Source organism: Petromyzon marinus, chromosome 21 (assembly GCF_048934315.1).
Source record: "Petromyzon marinus isolate PM22_M1 ecotype Great Lakes invasive population chromosome 21, UKy_Petmar_22M1.pri1.0, whole genome shotgun sequence".
NCBI classification, from domain to species: domain Eukaryota; kingdom Metazoa; phylum Chordata; class Hyperoartia; order Petromyzontiformes; family Petromyzontidae; genus Petromyzon; species Petromyzon marinus.
Genome location: NC_133687.1, coordinates 14,958,474 through 14,977,236, shown reverse-complemented (window position 1 = coordinate 14,977,236; position 18,763 = coordinate 14,958,474). Strand labels below are relative to the sequence as shown.

General features: G+C 51.9%; 1 protein-coding gene across 1 annotated transcript; it reads left to right on the top strand.

Moving 5' to 3' along the window:
• The first annotated feature begins 687 nt into the window (after nt 1-687).
• On the top strand, nt 688-17,198 carry LOC116944557 (ETS-related transcription factor Elf-5-like). Its single transcript, XM_032958249.2, has 6 exons — nt 688-1,038; nt 8,256-8,353; nt 10,682-11,176; nt 12,136-12,252; nt 12,947-13,151; nt 15,553-17,198. The coding sequence occupies exons 2-6, from the start codon at nt 8,290-8,292 to the stop codon at nt 15,647-15,649; spliced, it is 978 nt and encodes a 325-aa protein (XP_032814140.2). The 5' UTR covers nt 688-1,038; nt 8,256-8,289; the 3' UTR covers nt 15,650-17,198.
• The last annotated feature ends 1,565 nt before the right edge of the window (nt 17,199-18,763 follow it).

The following is an 18,763-nucleotide window of genomic DNA, read 5'->3' as shown; positions in this document are numbered from 1 at the left end:
AGCGGCCAAATACGCGTCGGTTTTAAATGTGGAGGGAAACCCCCCAATGAGTGTGAGATAAACCACGCCACCAAGAGGAGCAAACTCCAAATACACGGCAGGCGTCAGGGCCGGGATCGAAGCCACGTGGCTAGGGTAGTTGCCACCTCCGAGCCACCGTGGCCACGCACCATCGCCCAATCATTTGTTGACCGACGTTTGAAGGTCGCTGGCGCTGCCCGCGTGCACAGCTCCGTTGGCATTCGGCATCGCCGGCTTGGAGCACCGGAAACCTCCCGGCACGAGCGGCGACAGAGGTGGGGGTCACGGCGCAGTTGCTATGCGGAACACCCCAACCCCCTCCACTATAGTTGACAGGTGCACGTCCCACCCCCCCCCCACTATAGTTGACAGGTGAACGTCTCCCCCCCCCCCCCCACTATAGTTGATAGGTGCACGTCCCACCCCCCCCCCCCCACTATAGTTGACAGGTGAACGTCTCCCCCCCCCCCCCCACTATAGTTGATAGGTGCACGTCCCACCCCCACTATAGTTGACAGGTGAACGTCTCCCCCCCCCCCCCACTATAGTTGATAGGTGCACGACCCCCCCCCCCCACGCACCCCTCCCCCCCCCCCAGGAGTCCCCCTCTTCCCCCTCCTCCTCCTCCTCTCCCTCCACCCACCCGCCCCGCCTGCATGCAAATCAGGATGCAAATCGCCTCTGGGGAACTTGACCTTGCAGGGGGCGTGGCCTCACCTGCACGCACCTGGAGCGCGGTACGAGGGCAGCTATGGCGAGAGAAGTCAGGGTTGGGGGTGCTGCTACCCAGGTGAGCTGCACGTGCTGTTGCTGCTGCTCACCACCCTTTTGTGAGGAGGGGGTAGCGGGTGAGTGGGGGTGGTGAGCGAGGCAGCAGGGTTTACCGGCATCACCCACGTCGCCGCAGGCTCGGCTATCCCGTCAACACCACCACCACCACCAAACCAACCATCAACCCTCGCCATCGTCACCTACAGCGGCTAGCGACCTCGTCCCATCGCGGCGGCGTCGCGAGAGGTAAGTCGCGTGTGGACCGTAACACCGCCACCATCACCACGACCCGTGTGTGTGCGTGCGTGTGTGTGTGCGTGTGCATGTGTGTGTGCATGTGTGTGTGTGTGCATGTGTGTGTGCGTGCGTGTGCGTGCGTGTGTGTGCGTGTGCATGTGTGTGTGTGCATGTGTGTGCATGTGTGTGCGTGTGTGCATGTGTGTGCGTGTGTGCATGTGTGTGCGTGCGTGTGTGTGTGTGCGTGTGTGCATGTGTGCGTGTGTGTACATGTGTGTGTGTGCGTGTGTGTGTGTGCGTGTGTACATGTGTGTGCGTGTGTGTGCGTGTGCATGTGTGCATGTGTGTGCATGTGTGCGTGTGTGTGCGTGTGTGTGCGTGTGGACATGCGGGGCCGTCCTAACACGCGGTCCGTGATGCAGGCGGGAGAGAATCCTGCTTACAGTGAGGGAAAAAGTATTTGATCCCCTGCTGATTTTGTACGTTTGCCCACTGACAAAGAAATGATCAGTCTGTAATTTTAATGTTAGGTTTATTTGAGCAGTGAGAGACAGAATAACAAAAAAATCCAGAAAAACGCATGTCAAAAATGTTATAAATTGATTTGCATTTTAATGAGGGAAATAAGTATTTAACCCCTCTGCAAAACATGACTTAGTACTCGGTGCCAAAACCCTTGTTGGCAATCACAGAGGTCAGACGTTTCTTGTAGTTGGCCACCAGGTTTACACACATCTCAGGAGGGATTTTGTCCCACTCCTCTTTGCAGATCTTCTCCAAGTCATTAAGGTTTCGAGGCTGACGTTTGGCAACTCGAACCTTCAGCTCCCTCCAAGGATTTTCTATGGGATTAAGGTCTGGAGACTGGCTAGGCCACTCCAGGACCTTAATGTGCTTCTTCTTGAGCCACTCCTTTGTTGCCTTGGCCGTGTGTTTTGGGTCATTGTCATGCTGGAATACCCATCCACGACCCATTTTCAATGCCCTGGCTGAGGGAAGGAGGTTCTCACCCAAGATTTGACGGTGCATGGCCCCGTCCATCGTCCCTTTGATGCGGTGAAGTTGTCCTGTCCCCTTAGCAGAAAAACACCCCCAAAGCATAATGTTTCCACCTCCATGTTTGACGGTGGGGATGGTGTTCTTGGGGTCATAGGCAGCATTCCTCCTCCTCCAAACACGGCGAGTTGAGTTGATGCCAAAGAGCTCCATTTTGGTCCCATCTGACCACAACACTTTCACCCAGTTGTCCTCTGAATCATTCAGATGTTCATTGGCAAACTTCAGACGGGCATGTATATGTGCTTTCTTGAGCAGGGGGACCTTGCGGGCGCTGCAGGATTTCAGTCCTTCACGGCGTAGTGTGTTACCAATTGTTTTCTTGGTGACTATAGTCTCAGCTGCCTTCAGATCATTGACAAGATCCTCCCGTGTAGTTCTGGACTGATTCCTCACCGTTCTTATGATCATTGCAACTCCACGAGGTGAGATCTTGCAATGGAGCCCCAGGCCGAGGGAGATTGACAGTTCTTTTGTGTTTCTTCCATTTGCGAATAATCGCACCAACTGTTGTCACCTTCTCACAAAGCTGCTTGGCAATGGTCTTGTAGCCCATTCCAGCCTTGTGTAGGTCTACAATCTTGTCCCTGACATCCTTGGATAGCTCTTTGGTCTTGGCCATGGTGGAGAGTTTGGAATCTTATTGATTGATTGCTTCTGTGGACAGGTGTCTTTTATACAGGTAACAAGCTGAGATTAGGAGCACTCCCTTTAAGAGTGTGCTCATAATCTTAGCTCGTTACCTGTATAAAAGACACCTGGGAGCCAGAAATCCTTCTGATTGAGAGGGGGTCAAATACTTATTTCTCTCATTAAAATGCAAATCAATTTATAACATTTTTGACATGCGTTTTTCTGGATTTTTGTTGTTATTCTGTCTCTCACTGTTCAAATAAACCTACCATTAAAATTATAGACTGATCATTTCTTTGTCAGTGGGCAAACGTACAAAATCAGCAGGGGATCAAATGCTTTTTTTCCCTCGCTGTAGCTCCGTGCCGCATAGCAAATGTCGTGGGCTCTGTGAAGGAAGGAGGCACGCGCAGGCCAACCACGCGTTACGAGACGCAGGGAGAGACCTCCTGTCAACTTTGCTCTAAGATTGACGCCACCATGATGATGATGATGAAGTTGTAGCAGAACATTGCCTATGAGATGGCAACACTGCTCGGAACGTTTCAAGCGCGTACGTGTTCAGTGTATTCGTTTTACCGGTCTGTTAAAAGTGTTACACTCTGAAAAAAGTGTTACACTCTGAAAAAAGTGTTACACTCTGAACAGGCCAAGTGGTACACTCTGAAGAGACAAAGTGTTACACTCTGAACAGGCAAAGTGTTACACTCTGAACAGGCAAAGTGTTACACTCTGAACAGGCAAAGTGTTACACTCTGAACAGGCAAAGTGTTACACTCTGAACAAAGTGTTACACTCTGAACAGGCAAAGTGTTACACTCTGAACAGGCAAAGTGTTACACTCTAAACAGGCAAAGTGTTACACTCTGAACAAAGTGTTACACTCTGAAGAGACAAAGTGTTACACTCTGAACAGGCAAAGTGTTACACTCTGAACAGGCAAAGTGTTACACTCTGAACAGGCAAAGTGTTACACTCTGAACAGGCAAAGTGTTACACTCTGAACAAAGTGTTACACTCTGAACAGGCAAAGTGTTACACTCTGAACAGGCAAAGTGTTACACTCTGAACAGGCAAAGTGTTACACTCTGAACAAAGTGTTACACTCTGAACAGGCAAAGTGTTACACTCTGAACAGGCAAAGTGTTACACTCTGAACAGGCAAAGTGTTACACTCTGAACAAAGTGTTACACTCTGAAGAGACGAAGTGTTACACTCTGAACAGACCAGCTGGCACGAAAGCCCGAACTCTGAATTTCGTGAAGGGCAGCTGCTGACTGAATCTCTGCGTCGCCTGTCAAATATTGAAACGGAACAATGAGTTGTGCCAGGATTTAGTAAATGAATTCATGTACGTGTCTGGGTACACTCAGAAACGACGTTGCACGGGCAGCCCGCTTTTTAGTGACGAGTCAGTCGCCCCCCTGTGGAACCTCCACAAGTCCCCCACGCAGCACCCACGTGGCCTGCATGGGTGGCAGTGCTGTAAGTAGGTTGCCCCTGCGAAGACGGTGAGCACCGGGGGTTGGTTCCAGCCTCCGGTCTCGCTTCCCCCACTGCTTCGTGGGGTTGTCTCCCGCACGAGAGACACGATGACCCCTGACCCCTGCCCCCTCTGCCCCCCCTGCACCCCCCCCCAAACAATAGCAAACTTCTGAACCGATTTCAGTCTTGTATCGCACTTGTGGCGAAGCTGCGTCGCGGCCTCAATGCGTCGTTCAGCGAGTTGCAATTTTAAATGTTGATACATCGAGCACGCGATTGTATACCCACGGATGTGTTACGTGGCTATTATCTGTGCCAAGTAGGTAGCTGTAGGCAGACAGGATCGGCGGCGACTCGGGGTTGTTGATTGTAACTCGCGGGCGGTAGCAGCGGGGCGCGTAGATCACGCGGCCGCGTTCGTCCTCGTAGCGAATCGTCCCAGCAGAAGACATTGTCCGGCCGATGACGCGCATCGCCATCGTCGCCTCCACGTCGATGCCGAGGGCCCGTTTGGACGATGGCCTCGTGGCGGCGTCATCATCGCCTTGTCCGTCGGGGCGACACCGACAGGGTTGAAGTGGCGCACAAGCGCGATCGTCGTAAGACAAACTCCGCATAGTCATCGATGACACTTTGCGTGGCCTACAAAGGCAAAAACAAATTTGTACGCGTGTACGTTGAACTTCTTTCGCACCGTGCGTAGTCAACCGCGCTAATCGGAGGTGCGGGGGAAGGACAACGGACTAAACGAAGCAGTTCTAAAGTAATTAGTTTGTCAGTCTTTAAAAGGGCATCATAGCTCCAGTGGCTTCCTAATATATTCGATGGCTTAGCAGCCAAAAACCGCTGCTGCTGCTGCTGCAATGATGATCGGAGTTGGCGTGATGATGGTTTATGCTCCTTTAGATCAGCAAGGCATTTTGCTTCATTTGTGTACATGATCAGCGACGTTTCGTGTAATGAACCTTCTCCATAGCACATGTATAGAGTGGCTAGAGGAGCGTGGACGATATGAGCTGGAGACTGCACCTGTATACACCGTGGGGGCTGATGAGAGAGGCGTTACTTTCGTAAAGTTTTCTGACGGACAGGTTTTTACATTGGCGTATGAATAGATAATAGATTTTTGGGTGAGTTCGCCGAGCAAGTAAAATGTGTCGTACTACCCTCCGCCACCCGACGCAACCACGTAACGAGGCCACGTGGTTGCTGCTTCACCACCACACAGCTGCGTTGGATTTGTCACGTGGATAATCGCGCTCACAGTAGTAAGTAGCCACTGAGTGACAGACAGCCCATTCAACCACGTGAACTCGTTTGCTCTGAAAGTACAGCTCGTAAAATGTTCATAAAAGTGAAACACCGAGAGCGCGGGTGAGTGGCTGGAGGAGGTCATTTCAGGCCACGTCTCACACACACACACACAAGCACGTCACACACACACAGAATCACGTCACACACACACAACCACGTCACACATACAACCACGTCACACACACACACAACCACGTCACACACAACCACGTCACACACACACAAACACGTCACACACACACAACCACGTCACACACACAACCACGTCACACACACACAACCACGTCACACACACAACCACGTCACACACAACCACGTCACACACAACCACGTCACACACACAACCACGTCACACACACAACCACGTCACACACAACCACGTCACACACACACAACTACGTCACACACAACCACGTCACACACACAACCACGTCACACACAACCACGTCACACACACACAACCACGTCACACACAACCACGTCACACACAACCACGTCACACACACAACCACGTCACACACAACCACGTCACACACACACAACCACGTCACACACAACCACGTCACACACACACAACCACGTCACACACACACAACCACGTCACACACACACAACCACGTCACACACAACCACGTCACACACACAACCACGTCACACACACAACCACGTCACACACACACAACCACGTCACACACACACAACCACGTCACACACAACCACGTCGCACACACAACCACGCCGACCCAGATTGCCGAGGTGTTCGCATGGCCCCCAGGGTGCACGGCCGTCCGCATCGACAACTTCGCGTGAACTGTTAACGCACCCCCGATTAGCACGCTTGGCTACGTACGGTGCGAAAAGAAGTTCAACGTGCATGCACGCATACAGTGCAGCGAGTTCCATTGTGACAGCCCTGAGGAGCCATTCAAAACCATCACTTTACCATACACAGCAGGCGTTACTAAAAATATTTCCAAAATCTTAAACAAACACAAGATCCAGGTCCGATTCAATACCGTAGACAAAATCCGTGATCTAATCCCATCTGTGAAGGTCATTCCTGACATGCAATACCCTGGTGTCTACAAACTAAGTTGTACCTGCGGTCGCAGTTACATTGGGGAAACGAAACGACGTCTCGGACCGTGTCCGCGAACACAAGTCAGATCTGAAACACGGCAGAACCAATACCTCTGCCGTGGCTGACCATTGTTATAACGCTGTGGGCTCGCATGATATTGCTTTTTTCGAGACCAAGGTACTCTGCAAACCTTCGGGCAACTATCAAAGTTTTGTTCATGAAGCCATCCAGATATATAATCATAGACATAACTTCAACCGAGAAGATGGATACAAATTGAGCAATCATTGGAAGGATGTTATCAACCAGGTAAAGCCTGAACTGGTTGTGGTTGTTTCCATCATGACCTGCCGTGTACTAGCAACATTCTTCCTAGTTACTCACCCCCGTGTCCCACACTCAGCTTCCCACTGCTAGCCCCGCCCACTTCTAGCCCCGCCCACTCCCCCCCAGTCTCACTTCTTCTCCCCCTAGCGCTCACACAGCTTCCCCTGCCCCCCTCTCTCCCCCCTTGCTCCCCCCTTTCCTACCTATATAACCTCTTGCCACGGCAGCTCTCTCGCCTACTTCAGCATTTTCCTGCTGTGGTTCTTCCACCTGATGACAGACGCTTGTGTTGCGATCGAAACGTCGTGATTTATTTTATTGTATTTCTACCTACGTCACTTTACCGAAAGAACCAAAGATTATGAATTCCTGCAGTCACGAAAGCCTCAAATCAAGATTGTATTTATCTTCAGCCATCCTCGATCCGAGGGTTGGCCACACCACGGGCAACCCTTCGCCACTGACTTCTGTATTCTGCTATCCTCATTTGTCTGTTCCAGCGTGAGCCTCGTCCATGCTTTGATGTTGTCCATCCAATGTGAGCCTTGTGGTCTTCCTCGCGCACGTGAAGCGAGTATTATGCCTTGCATCATCTGCTTTTCCAAACAAGTTACATATATTTTTTTACTCATGGCATGACCATATGGACGTTGCATTCAACAAAATTCAATGTGAAATTGAATTCGGGGTGTTTCTCATCTCGCCTCTCTCATTCTCCTTCCACGTATGTGCACCCCCCGTTATAACGTGGAACGTGCATGAAGCCCCGTGGGTTTGTGGGATACCTGCCAGGCACAGCGGGCCTCACACGTGGCTGATGACATCACTCATGGTCTGAGACCTGGCACGAGAGTGTTGCTCAATGGAGCTACTGCGCTTCGCGTGTCTTTCTTTACGTCTATTCGCTTGCTTATTCCCATCACAAGCCGGCACACAGCTGTGGAGCGAGCTGCGACTAAGTGAACGTACGTATGTTGAACTCCTTTCTACCGAGGGGTTTTTAGTTTATCCATAATATACTTGTTTTGGGTTAGATCACGTAAATTAAAATGTGTCGTTAAACCCGCACCACCCGACGCAGCCAATTACTAGTAAGGTTTAGTGTTACGTAAACAGGACGTAGCCAATTCGTTACTAGTACAGCAACGCCCGTGTGTTGGAGAGCAAATCCACGACATTTGCAAGCAGAGTACGACGCTTCGCCCAGTAATTACAACTGGCACCATCAGGCGGACCGCCAGATGTAGTTGTTTAGATTCGAATCAGAGGCGGGAATGCCGTGGCGGGGACACGCGGTTGATAAAGGCGTGTCGGTGTCACCTCGCGCAGGTGGCCAACGATCAAGGAGGGAGGCACGCGAAGGATGTGCGACCCAACGCATTCCCTCCGCTTCGCGACGCACGACAACCCCGCAGCGATGTACCCAGGTACGTGGTGCATCAAAGATGAAACGCCCCCATCGTGTAGCCTGGACAGCCTCCTGGGGCACGTGCTGTTAGCGAGCAGCACCTGTGAGGGCCGGCACTGTGGCACACGACGGGGTGGGTGGCCAGCACCGCGCCCGGCCGCCTTTGTCTCCCCAGTGGCGATGTTTAGACGTCGCACCAGGTACGCATTTGAGGCTGAGTCGACAAAGGGGAGCCCCGGGACCGATTCAGATAATCGTCACCGGTGTTGGCCGTGAGTGAGATTCGAACTCGGGTGGCCCGGGTTCGTCACGCAGCGTAGCGCTCGCCGCTGCACCGCCGCAGTGGCGAGCGACGTTTCGCGCCACGTGCTCGGAATTATATTCATGGAAACTGAATTATTCAGGAAAACTTAATTCTTTAGGAAAACATAATTCTTCATGGAAACTTAATTCTTCAGGAAAACTTCATTCTTCAGGAAAAATGAATTCAGGAAAACTGAATTCTTCATGGAAACTTAATTCTTCAGGAAAACGTAATTCTTCAGGAAAACTGAATTCTTCAGGAAAACTGATTTCTTCAGAAAAACTGAATTCTTCAGGGAAGCTTAATTCTTCAGAAAAACTGAATTCTTCAAGAAATCTTAATTCGTCAGGAAAACGGGACATTTGTTCAGGGCCTTGAAAGCTTCAGAGGGGGCCCACGTAAATAAAAGCGTTATTTTGTCGTTATCTCCATATATATAAAAGGCAAAGTTGTGAATGTTTGTCTGTTCAAAATGTTTAGCGTACTTCCCGATATGCAACAAACTTGAAATTTGCCATGTGGGTACTTTCCAGACTGTACACCATGCAAGATTATAAAAATATACTTTTTGGGGGGGGGGGGGGAGCTCAATAATGCATATATTTTTTGCATGGCAAGTGAGCTGTGACGTCAAATCTGTCATGTGACCTGCGCATGTGGAAGCGTAACGCATTGTAGTGTACTGGTTAGCGCGCCGCGCTACGAACCCGGCGAGCCAAGTTCGATTCCCGCTCACGACCACCACCGGTGATGATTAAGTCAACCGCTCCTGGGCCTCCCCTAGGTCGACTCAGCCTCAAACGAGTAACTGCTGTGGTGTGTGAACATCGCCACTGGGGAGACAAAGGCGGCCGCGCGTGGTGGATCCAAGTCCCGGGCGAAGCCGGATAGTACAGCTAGTACAGTATAAAGACATGTAGGGGTGTCTCTTCATAGTATCGTGTTAACATTGAACATCTATAATACAGGTTTGTTTGGGTTAGATCGCGTAAAAATCGAAATGTCTCGTTAGACTCGCCACCACCTGACACAGCCAATTAGTAAGGTGTGGTGTCACGTAAAGGAAACGTGGTAATCCGTTCCGAGTACAGCACACCGGTGTGTTGAAGAGAGTTGTTGTGGCTTGGCTCTCTAACACACCGGTTAGTGCTGTACTAGTGACGAATTGGCCACGTTCTGTTTACGTGACAACCCTTACTAGTTGGCTGTGTCGGGTGGTGGCGGGTTTAACGACACATTTATATATTTACGCGATCTAACCCAAACAAACCAGTATTATGGATGATATTGGTCGCGAAAACCTGCGTGTTAAATTGAACACCATATAAACAAGACCACATGTATCCACGACTTTGTGCTGTCTGTACGTGTAAGGTGAGGGAGTGGGGAACGAGACGGGGGGGGGAGGGGGGTGGAGGTCACAGCTCTCACGCAGCCAGCACGGCCAGAGTCTGCGGGGAATGTGGAAGGGGCGCCCTGCCTCGACTGCAGGCAGGGAGGGCGCGTTCCTGGACAGCGCGTGAGCTGCGCCGTGGAACGCAACGCGACTGGAAGCGAGTCCGGGAAAGAGGGACGCCGAAATGGTGATGGCTGTCACTTCACGAACCGGCTCGACGAGTCACGTGTACGGCCGTCCATGGGGGCGGGGGGGTTCAGGAGTAGATCCCACTGTGGGCACCCTCGATGCCGTCAGATGAAACAATTGAAAGTGTTACATTTGACACCGTGACGTCGAAGCGCGGGGTCCCCCCCCCCCCCAAAGCGTGGGGCCCGGGGCGATTGCCCCGAATCGATGTACCCTCCCTCTCTCTGTGTTCTTCCTGCTGGTCCTCAATCTGGGCTCACGCCTGCAAGGTCGCTCGCTATCCTTCACCGACTCATTCCATGGCGACAGAGCGCAGTGTTACGTCTATTGCCGCACACCCACACACACACCCACACACAAACCCACACACACACCCACACACACACCCACACACACACACACCCACACACACACGGGGTTGTGTCGACTGACGCACACGGGTCGCGCGTTCCTCACAGGCCACGTGGACGCGCCATGGAGCGTGCAAGACTTCGACATGACCGCGCCGCTGCTGCTATCACCACCACCACTATTATCACCACCACCACTATTACCACCACCACCACCAACGCAGCAGCAGCAACAACATCACCATCAGCAGCAGCAGCTGCCGCTGCCGTTCCACGCTGCGTCGTCCCCGCTGCTGCTTCTCGACCCCGCAGGCGCGTCCCCGTGCGCGTGCCCCACGTGGCGCGCGCTACCGCCCGCGCGCTGGGACCGTGGCCACGTGTTCGAGTGGGTGGCGTGGCACGTGGAGGGCGCGCGCGCCGACGCCTCGCGCATCCCCGCCGAGGCGCTCGACGTGGACGGCCCCGCGCTGCTCGCCATGAGCCGCGAGCGGATGGAGGAGGCCGCCGGCTCGGAGCAGCTGGGCGCGCGCATGCACGCGCACCTCGCCGACATGGCGCGCGCGTGCGCGCACCGAGCGGAAGCGGAGCACAGCGACCCGAGCGGTGGGTGTGGCCACCCCCTCCAACCCCTCCCCACAACAACAACACAACAATCGCCATTGGCCACTGAGTGGCGGTGACGTCACCACGAACAAAGACGGTCACCGTAGCGTCATCATCGTCGTCGCGCGGCGCCCTCAGATGCGCTTCTGCGGCCGTCTGGAACGCTCTTCCTTCCCAAATTAGGAAGCCACTGGGAGCTGTGATGCACTTTTACATCGAAATTTAAAACACATTTCTTTAGAACTGCTTTTTGTTTAAAGTGTGTTGTCCTTCCCCGCACCTCCGATTAGCGCGGTTGGCTACGTACGGTGCGAAAGAAGTTCAACGTACATGTATTCAATGCGTGTGTTCAGTGCGTGTCTGTGTGTGCTCAATGCGTGTGTGTGTGCGTTCAATGCGTGTGTGTGTTCAATGCGTGTGTGTGCGTTCAATGCGTGTGTGTTTAATGCGTGTGTGTTCAATGCGTGTGTGTTCAATGCGTGTGTGTGTGTGCGTTCAATGCGTGTGTATGTGTTCGATGCGTGTGTGTGTGTGTTCGATGCGCGTGTGTGTGTGCGTTCAATGTGCGTGTGTGTGTTCGATGCATGTGTGTTTAATGCGTGTGTGTTCAATACGTGCGTGTGTGTGTTCAATGCGTGTGTGTGTGTTCAACATGCGTGTGTGTTCAATGCGTGCGTGTGTGTGCGCAATGCGTGTGTGTTCAATGTGCGTGTGTGTGTGTGTGTTCAATACGTGTGTGTGCAATGCGTGTGTGTGTGTTCAATGCGTGTGTGTTCAATGCGTGTGTGTATGTTCAATACGTGTGTGTGCAATGCGTGTGTGTTCAATACGTGTGTTTGCAATGCGTGTGTGTGTTCAATGCGTGTGTGTTCAATGCGTGTGTGTGTGTTCAATGCGTGTGTGTGTGTGTTCAATGCGTGTGTGTGTGTGTTCAATGCGTGTGTGCGAATCATGAGCAGAGCGCCACCCAGCGACACCCCCAGAGGCTGAGCTCCCACGGGCAGCCCACTCGCAGGGAGAAGGCGTCAAGGCAGAAGCCGTGGGGTTGCATTGCGCACAGCGCAAGCACAAGCATGGTGAGGCCTGGCCACTCGCTGGGACGACTCAGCCTTCAATGAGTACCTGGGGGGCGTCCTTAAATGACGTCACGCACCTGGGGGGGGGGGGGTCAGACATTTGTGACGATGTGTGACGAGGGGGGGGGGGTTTGAGAAATGTGACGTCACATCAAAATGCGCAACTTTAAATAAATATAAACACGTTCTACTTAATTAGACTTCTTAATGTTTTCTACTACAACATCAGAGTGCAGCGCCACATTAAATACGCACTACAATGACAATAGTTTAAAGCGATTTTAAGCATTTTTTTTTGGGGGGGGGGGGGGCAGAGCTTTGTGACGTCATATTTGAGGGGGGTCTGACTTTTTGTGACGCCGTGTGACGAGGGGGGGTCAAAAATCGTCAAAAATCGCGTGACGTCATTTATGGACGGCCCCCTGGTGCGGTGTGTACAACCCAACATGACTGGGGAGACAAAGGCGGCCGGGCGGGGTTGCTGGCCACCAACCCCTCGTGTGTCGTGTACCTGGCCCTTCACAACAGGTGCTCGCTAGCAGCACTTGCCCCATCATTCTGTTAAAGGCTACACGATGGTGGGGGGGGGGGGTGGAAGCTTTACCTTTGTACTCATCCTCTTGTCATCGAACCCGCGTCGAACTCCCCCCCCCCGCACCACCACCAACTCCACGTTCCTCTGGCCGGGGGACAGGCGGGTCTCGGGGTGCGCTGCTCTGGGAGTTCCTGCGGGACCTGCTGCTGGGCCAGGCGGAGGGCGGCAGTGCGGGGCTGCTGCGCTGGGAGGACCGCCAGGCCGGCTCCTTCCGATTCGTGCGCGCCGGGGACGTCGCCCGCCTGTGGGGGGAACGGAAGCGCAACCCGGGCATGACCTACGAGAAGCTGAGCCGCGCCATGCGGTGAGAGAGCCGCGGGGTTGCGTTCCTACACTGGGGGTGGGTGGGGTGGCGGTGGGTGGGTGGGGGGCGGTGGGGGGGGTGGTGAGGAGGGTGGTGGGGAGGGTGAGTGGGGTGGAGGTGGGTGGAGGGGTGGTGGAGAGGGTGGGTGGGGTGGAGGTGGGTGGTGGGGTGGTGGAGAGGGTGGGTGGGGTGGAGGTGGGTGGTGGGGTGGAGGTAGGTGGGGGGTGGGGGGTGGGGAGGATGGGTGGGTGGGTGGGGGGTGGGGGAGAGTGGGGTGGAGGTGGGTGGGGGGGTGGTGGGGAGGGTGGAGGTGGGTGGGGGGGGTGGTGGGGAGGGTGGAGTGATGGGGATGGTGGAGGTGGGTGGGGGGGTGGTGAGTGGGGGGGTGGTGGGGGGGGAGTCGGTAACTTGCGGCTCTTTGCGGGCAGACTTTGTGCGGGCAGCTGTTTTAAACAACAACAACAAAAGACGTAAATCTTAAAGATAATTTGACGTCAAGATTTATTGATTAACAAGGCAGCGAATGAGGTCACTGTGGGATGTCTTGGTGACGACGAAATGTGCAATGGTCAGGCTGCGTTGTCAAGGGAGAACTCGGTAGGAGTCGGCAATGGACGCGGGTTATTCCGTCGTGTTCAGAAAACGGCCCGTGGAAGCGGACACCACAGAGCTACTTCTGAGATGCATTCAAGCGACTTCTGATCACGCAACAAGAGGGCAGCACCTCCCCCACCCCATTCTGCCATGGCGTGTTGTTGTTTTATTTTTAAACCGGCAGATAAGAGGAGTGAACTCGCACATTTACTACGATAATTACCCAAGAATGTATGTGTGTCCCGCTCGTGACGTCACTCCACGTCGACCAGCCCCCCTAATTAATAATCATGAACAGGTGACGTCCTCCACATGGACACCCCCGCCATTAATAATAATTAGCGTTAACTTACAACCCTCACTACAAAGGCAGAACCCTCACGTCACGCGATCTCCGTAACGCTGTTGAGACATCAAAGTAAAAATGACGTTTCGATTTAAAGCTTTCGTGACTGCAAGGATTCATCTTCTTTGGTTCTTTCGGTAAAGTCACGTAGAATGAGAATAAAATTATAAATTGATAAAATAAAATAACACAATAACACAATAAAATTGTATTGTTATTTTATTTTATCAATTTATTTTTTTATTCTCATTCTACGTGACTTTACCGAAAGAACCAAAGAGTATAAAAATGACGTCTTGATGAACAAGGGATTATAACCTTAAAATGAAATAGGTCTGTGTCACCGCGCACTTACAAACTGCACACGAATGGATGCAATGGATATCACGTCGCGGGCTGATTTTCGCTCGCAAGTTTCAGATTTACTGCAACGCACTCGTCCTTGGACGGACAAAAGGCTAGTTGTGATATACTGTAATAGTGTCCGAGATCTCCATCGGTGCGCCATATCACCGCGGGTAGGGGGAATTCCGTACTTCATCCCCGGCCAGAGCGGGTCGACGAAGAAGCTTCACATCGGAGCACGGGAGGGCATCCCTGCAGGATGCTGCTGCACTGCTCTAAGCTGATGTTGGTGTCTGATGTTGGTGTCAGCCAGAGTCCTGCTCAGGGCACGCGGGTCGCCGGGCTCGTAGCACAGCGCTCCCCACACACACAGACAAAGGTCCCCCGTGTAGCCATACCAGACTGTTGGGGCAAGCGCTGTTAGCGAGCAGCAGCAGCAGCACCTGCGAAGGCCCGCACGGACACACCGAGCCGGGCGGCCAAGCCAGGCTCGTTCCGCACTCATTCCGGAGACTGCTACCTCGACCCAGCGGTGTGGGACGAACTCCGCTTCGTCCCTTCACATCGTAAACTTTTGATTTAAAGCTTTCGTGACTGCAGTAATTCATATTCTTAGCTCTTTCGGTAAAGTCACGTTGAAGGGAAACAATACAATAATATTGTTTTATATATTGTTATGTATATTATTATTTTATAGTTTCCCTTCAACGTGACTTTACCGAAAGAGCTAAGAATATCGTAAACTTTTCTTCAAAAAAATACCCGCAAGCAAATGGATGCTTTTATACAGCGGCCACAGTTGCAAATGTGATTTGTATAACGTTGACGCCCTTACTGCCTACACGTGGTGTGTCTATATAGTTCAGTGTGAATGTGGGGCCATTGTATCGAGGGGCTACTCTGTGGCTCTGCGACTGTTTTGGAGTTGCTTTCACTACCTTGCCCAAGCTTGATAAGTCGGACTTACACAATGTACTCTTATTATTTATACTTAGTGACTGTTTGGCACTCCTCCTAGCGGCGTAGCTCATCGGATTCCTCCTGCTCCAGTCTAAGTAAAGACTCTGATTCCCCTCCGTGTGTGCCCCCCCCGCCTACCTCCCGTGCCCCCCACAGCTACTACTACAAGCGCGGCATCCTGGAGCGGGTGGACGGCCGTCGCCTCGTCTACCGCTTTGGCAGCAAATCGAGCGGCTGGAAGCCCGACTCGTAACGCGGCCTCGACAGCGCCCACTCGACCCTGGCGCCTGGAAGCGCGTTCACACCTGTGGGTCATCGTAGTCGTCGTTATTTGTTGGTGTTGTTGTTGTTTTATGGCTGTCAAACTGTCCCCCCCCACCTCCCTGTCCCACCCCTCCTCGTGTTTTGTTGTGATGCGTGTACTACTGTATTGGTTGTTGTTTGACTTTGTGTTGTTCCACGTCAGTAATGATATCTAAACCGTGATATCATTGAAGGTGGTGTAGGAACAATGTTCTGGTTGCCCCCCCCTTGACAACCACCATGAGATTTGTTTTAAACAAGTGTGTCAAAGAACAAAGCCTTCTTTAAAACGGGGCTTAAAACCGTTGCACCTTCTATTTTAGACGTAATATATTGTAAAGAGGTAACTAACTACGGAGCTGTAGTGTCTGTGAATGACTAATAGTGTCTGTGAATGACTAATAAAGAGCGCCCCTACAGCGTTAAATGTTCGAGACCGTGGGAGTAGCGACGATGTGGATCAGGGCCAGAGAAGCCGCGATCTCTACCAGCCTCCAAGGTGCCACAGTGAAGAGAAAACTTAAAGACTGAAGCCCTTCCTGACATTATCGTTCGAGGCCAAGTTGACGTAGGGGAGAGCCAGGACAGATTGAGATCATCGTCACTGGTGTTGACCGTGAGCGGAAATCGAACTCTGGTGGCCGGGTTCGCGCTAAACCCCGTTGCACTAACGACCCCCCTTACAAAGCGTGTATATAACACACACGCACATGCATGTACACACACATGCATGTACATACACACATGCATATACATACACACGCATGCATACACAGACACATGCATACGAGTGGATGATCCTCACGAGCTGAACAACTCAGGGTTATAACGAGCACTCCGATTCTTGAAGACAAGTCACAGTGCGACTGTGGCCATGCAAACCAAACTGTGGGACCGGATCGTAAACTCAGATCCAGAGACATACAACTACAGACACACACACACAGCGATAAATACTCAAACAGACCCCACACAGATGTATTCGAGACAAGCCAGTCGTGTGATTGTGGCAATGCAACCCAGACGTACAGTGAATATAAAGACAAAGCCAGTGGTGTGATTGTGGCCATGCAAGCCAAGCGATGGACCGTACCAAGCGAAGCCACTGCGGTCCACGCTCCTTCAACGGTGGTGGAGGCGTCGGGGCCAGCAAACCGACACCGACTCGCTCGGAGCCCTTCCCGCGAGCAGCTGCAGCAAACATCGGCGACGTCGTCGTCGTCGGCGGCGGCGTTTCGCTCCCGAACCATTTCGCTGGGCGCTTACGAGCAACTTGGAGCACTTTTAGTGCGAACTCTCCGAGCACTGCGAGCACGTGCTGAACGCGCAGTAGCGGTAACAATGTGAACGCGGTGAAGTGACATTGAGCCACACAGACCTAGAATTAACATCTGGCGTTCAGTAATAATAATAAAAAGACAAAAATTATCAGAGTCTCTTTCTCTCTCTCGGCCAAATTGGCTTCCGTGTCTTGTCTAGATTTTCACTTCGCGATGGTCGGGGGTGCTATGCAAATGTTTTATTTAAATGATATACGTTAAAAAATCTCTCAAGAAAAATGATAATTCACCTTGCTATGTTGTTCACGCGCCACTGCAGTTTGTGATATTTTCTTGTTTTCCATTTATATGTATTGAGTGAATAATAATGATGATGATGAAGATGTCAATTTGTAACGAGCCGTCTGCCTCTGGTATTTGTATTGAGTGAATAATAATAATGTCAACTTGTTACGAGACGTCTGCCTCTGGTATTTGTATTGAGTGAATAATCATAATGATGATGATGTCAACTTGTTACGAGACGTCTGCCTCTGGTATTTGTATTGAGTGAATAATGATGATGTCAACTTGTTACGAGACGTCTGCCTCTGGTATATGTATTGAGTGAATAATAATAAATGGTGATGATGTCAACTTGTAACGTGCCGTCTGCCTCTGGAATTGAGTGAATAATCATAATGATGATGATGTCAACCGTCTGTCTGTGGTATTTGTATTGAGTGAATAATACTAATAATAATGATGTCAACTTGTAACGAGCCGTCTGCCTCTGGTATTTGTAGAGAGTGAATAATAAAATGTAAATTTGTAACGAGGCGTCTGTCTCTGGTATTTGTATTGAGTGAATAATAATAATAATAATGATGTCAACTTGTAACGAGGCGTCTGTCTCTGGTATTGAGTGAATAATAATAATGTCAACTTGTAACGAGCTGTCGGACTCTAGTATTTGCATTGAGTGAATAATAATGATGATGATGTCAACTTGTAACGAGCCGTCTGCCTCTGGTATTGAGTGAATAGCGAGACGACTCGGGAGGCGCTCGGAGGAGCCACAGACGAGTGGGGGGAGGGGCTGAAACCACGTGGTAAGCCAACAATTTCCCAAGCTCTGCAGTCCTCTATGTATGAAAGTGTCATTGTCCAGCTGTTTACAGGAATACAACTCCTCCTGTGCCGCGACATTTCACCTCCACGGGGAACAACTCAAAAATAGCGACAACCTCCACCACCACCACCACCACCGGTATCACCCCACCACCGCCAGCACCACCGCCACCACTGGTATCGCCGCACCACCACTGGTATCACCCCACCACTACCGCCACCACTGGTATCACCCCACCACCACCGCCACCACTGGTATCACCCCACCACCGCCACCACCACTGGTATCACCCCACCACCGCCAGCACCACCGCCACCACTGGTATCGCCGCACCACCACTGGTATCACCCCACCACTACCGCCACCACTGGTATCACCCCACCACCACCGCCACCACTGGTATCACCCCACCACTACCGCCACCACTGGTATCACCCCACCACCACCGCCACCACTGGTATCACCCCACCACCGCCACCACCATTGGTATCACCCCACCAACACAACCACGAATGGACAAAGATCCCACGAGAAACAAGGTTGTACCCTTTCTGGCAATGCAACAGGGGGTGTGAAGATGTTCAAACACCAAATAGAAAAAAAACCTTTTGCAAGGAATCCAGTCAACAATAACCACACTCAGTACTTGGTGAGCATGCAAACAAGACGCGCT

Excerpts from the sequence above, each read along its gene's own strand:
- LOC116944557 (XM_032958249.2), top strand. The coding sequence starts at position 8,290 with ATGTGCGACCCAACGCATTCCCTCCGCTTCGCGACGCACGACAACCCC. Across the intron at positions 11,177-12,135 it reads GGAGCACAGCGACCCGAGCG|AGCGCCACCCAGCGACACCC; the intron begins GTGGGTGTGGCC and ends AATCATGAGCAG. Across the intron at positions 13,152-15,552 it reads AAGCTGAGCCGCGCCATGCG|CTACTACTACAAGCGCGGCA; the intron begins GTGAGAGAGCCG and ends TGCCCCCCACAG.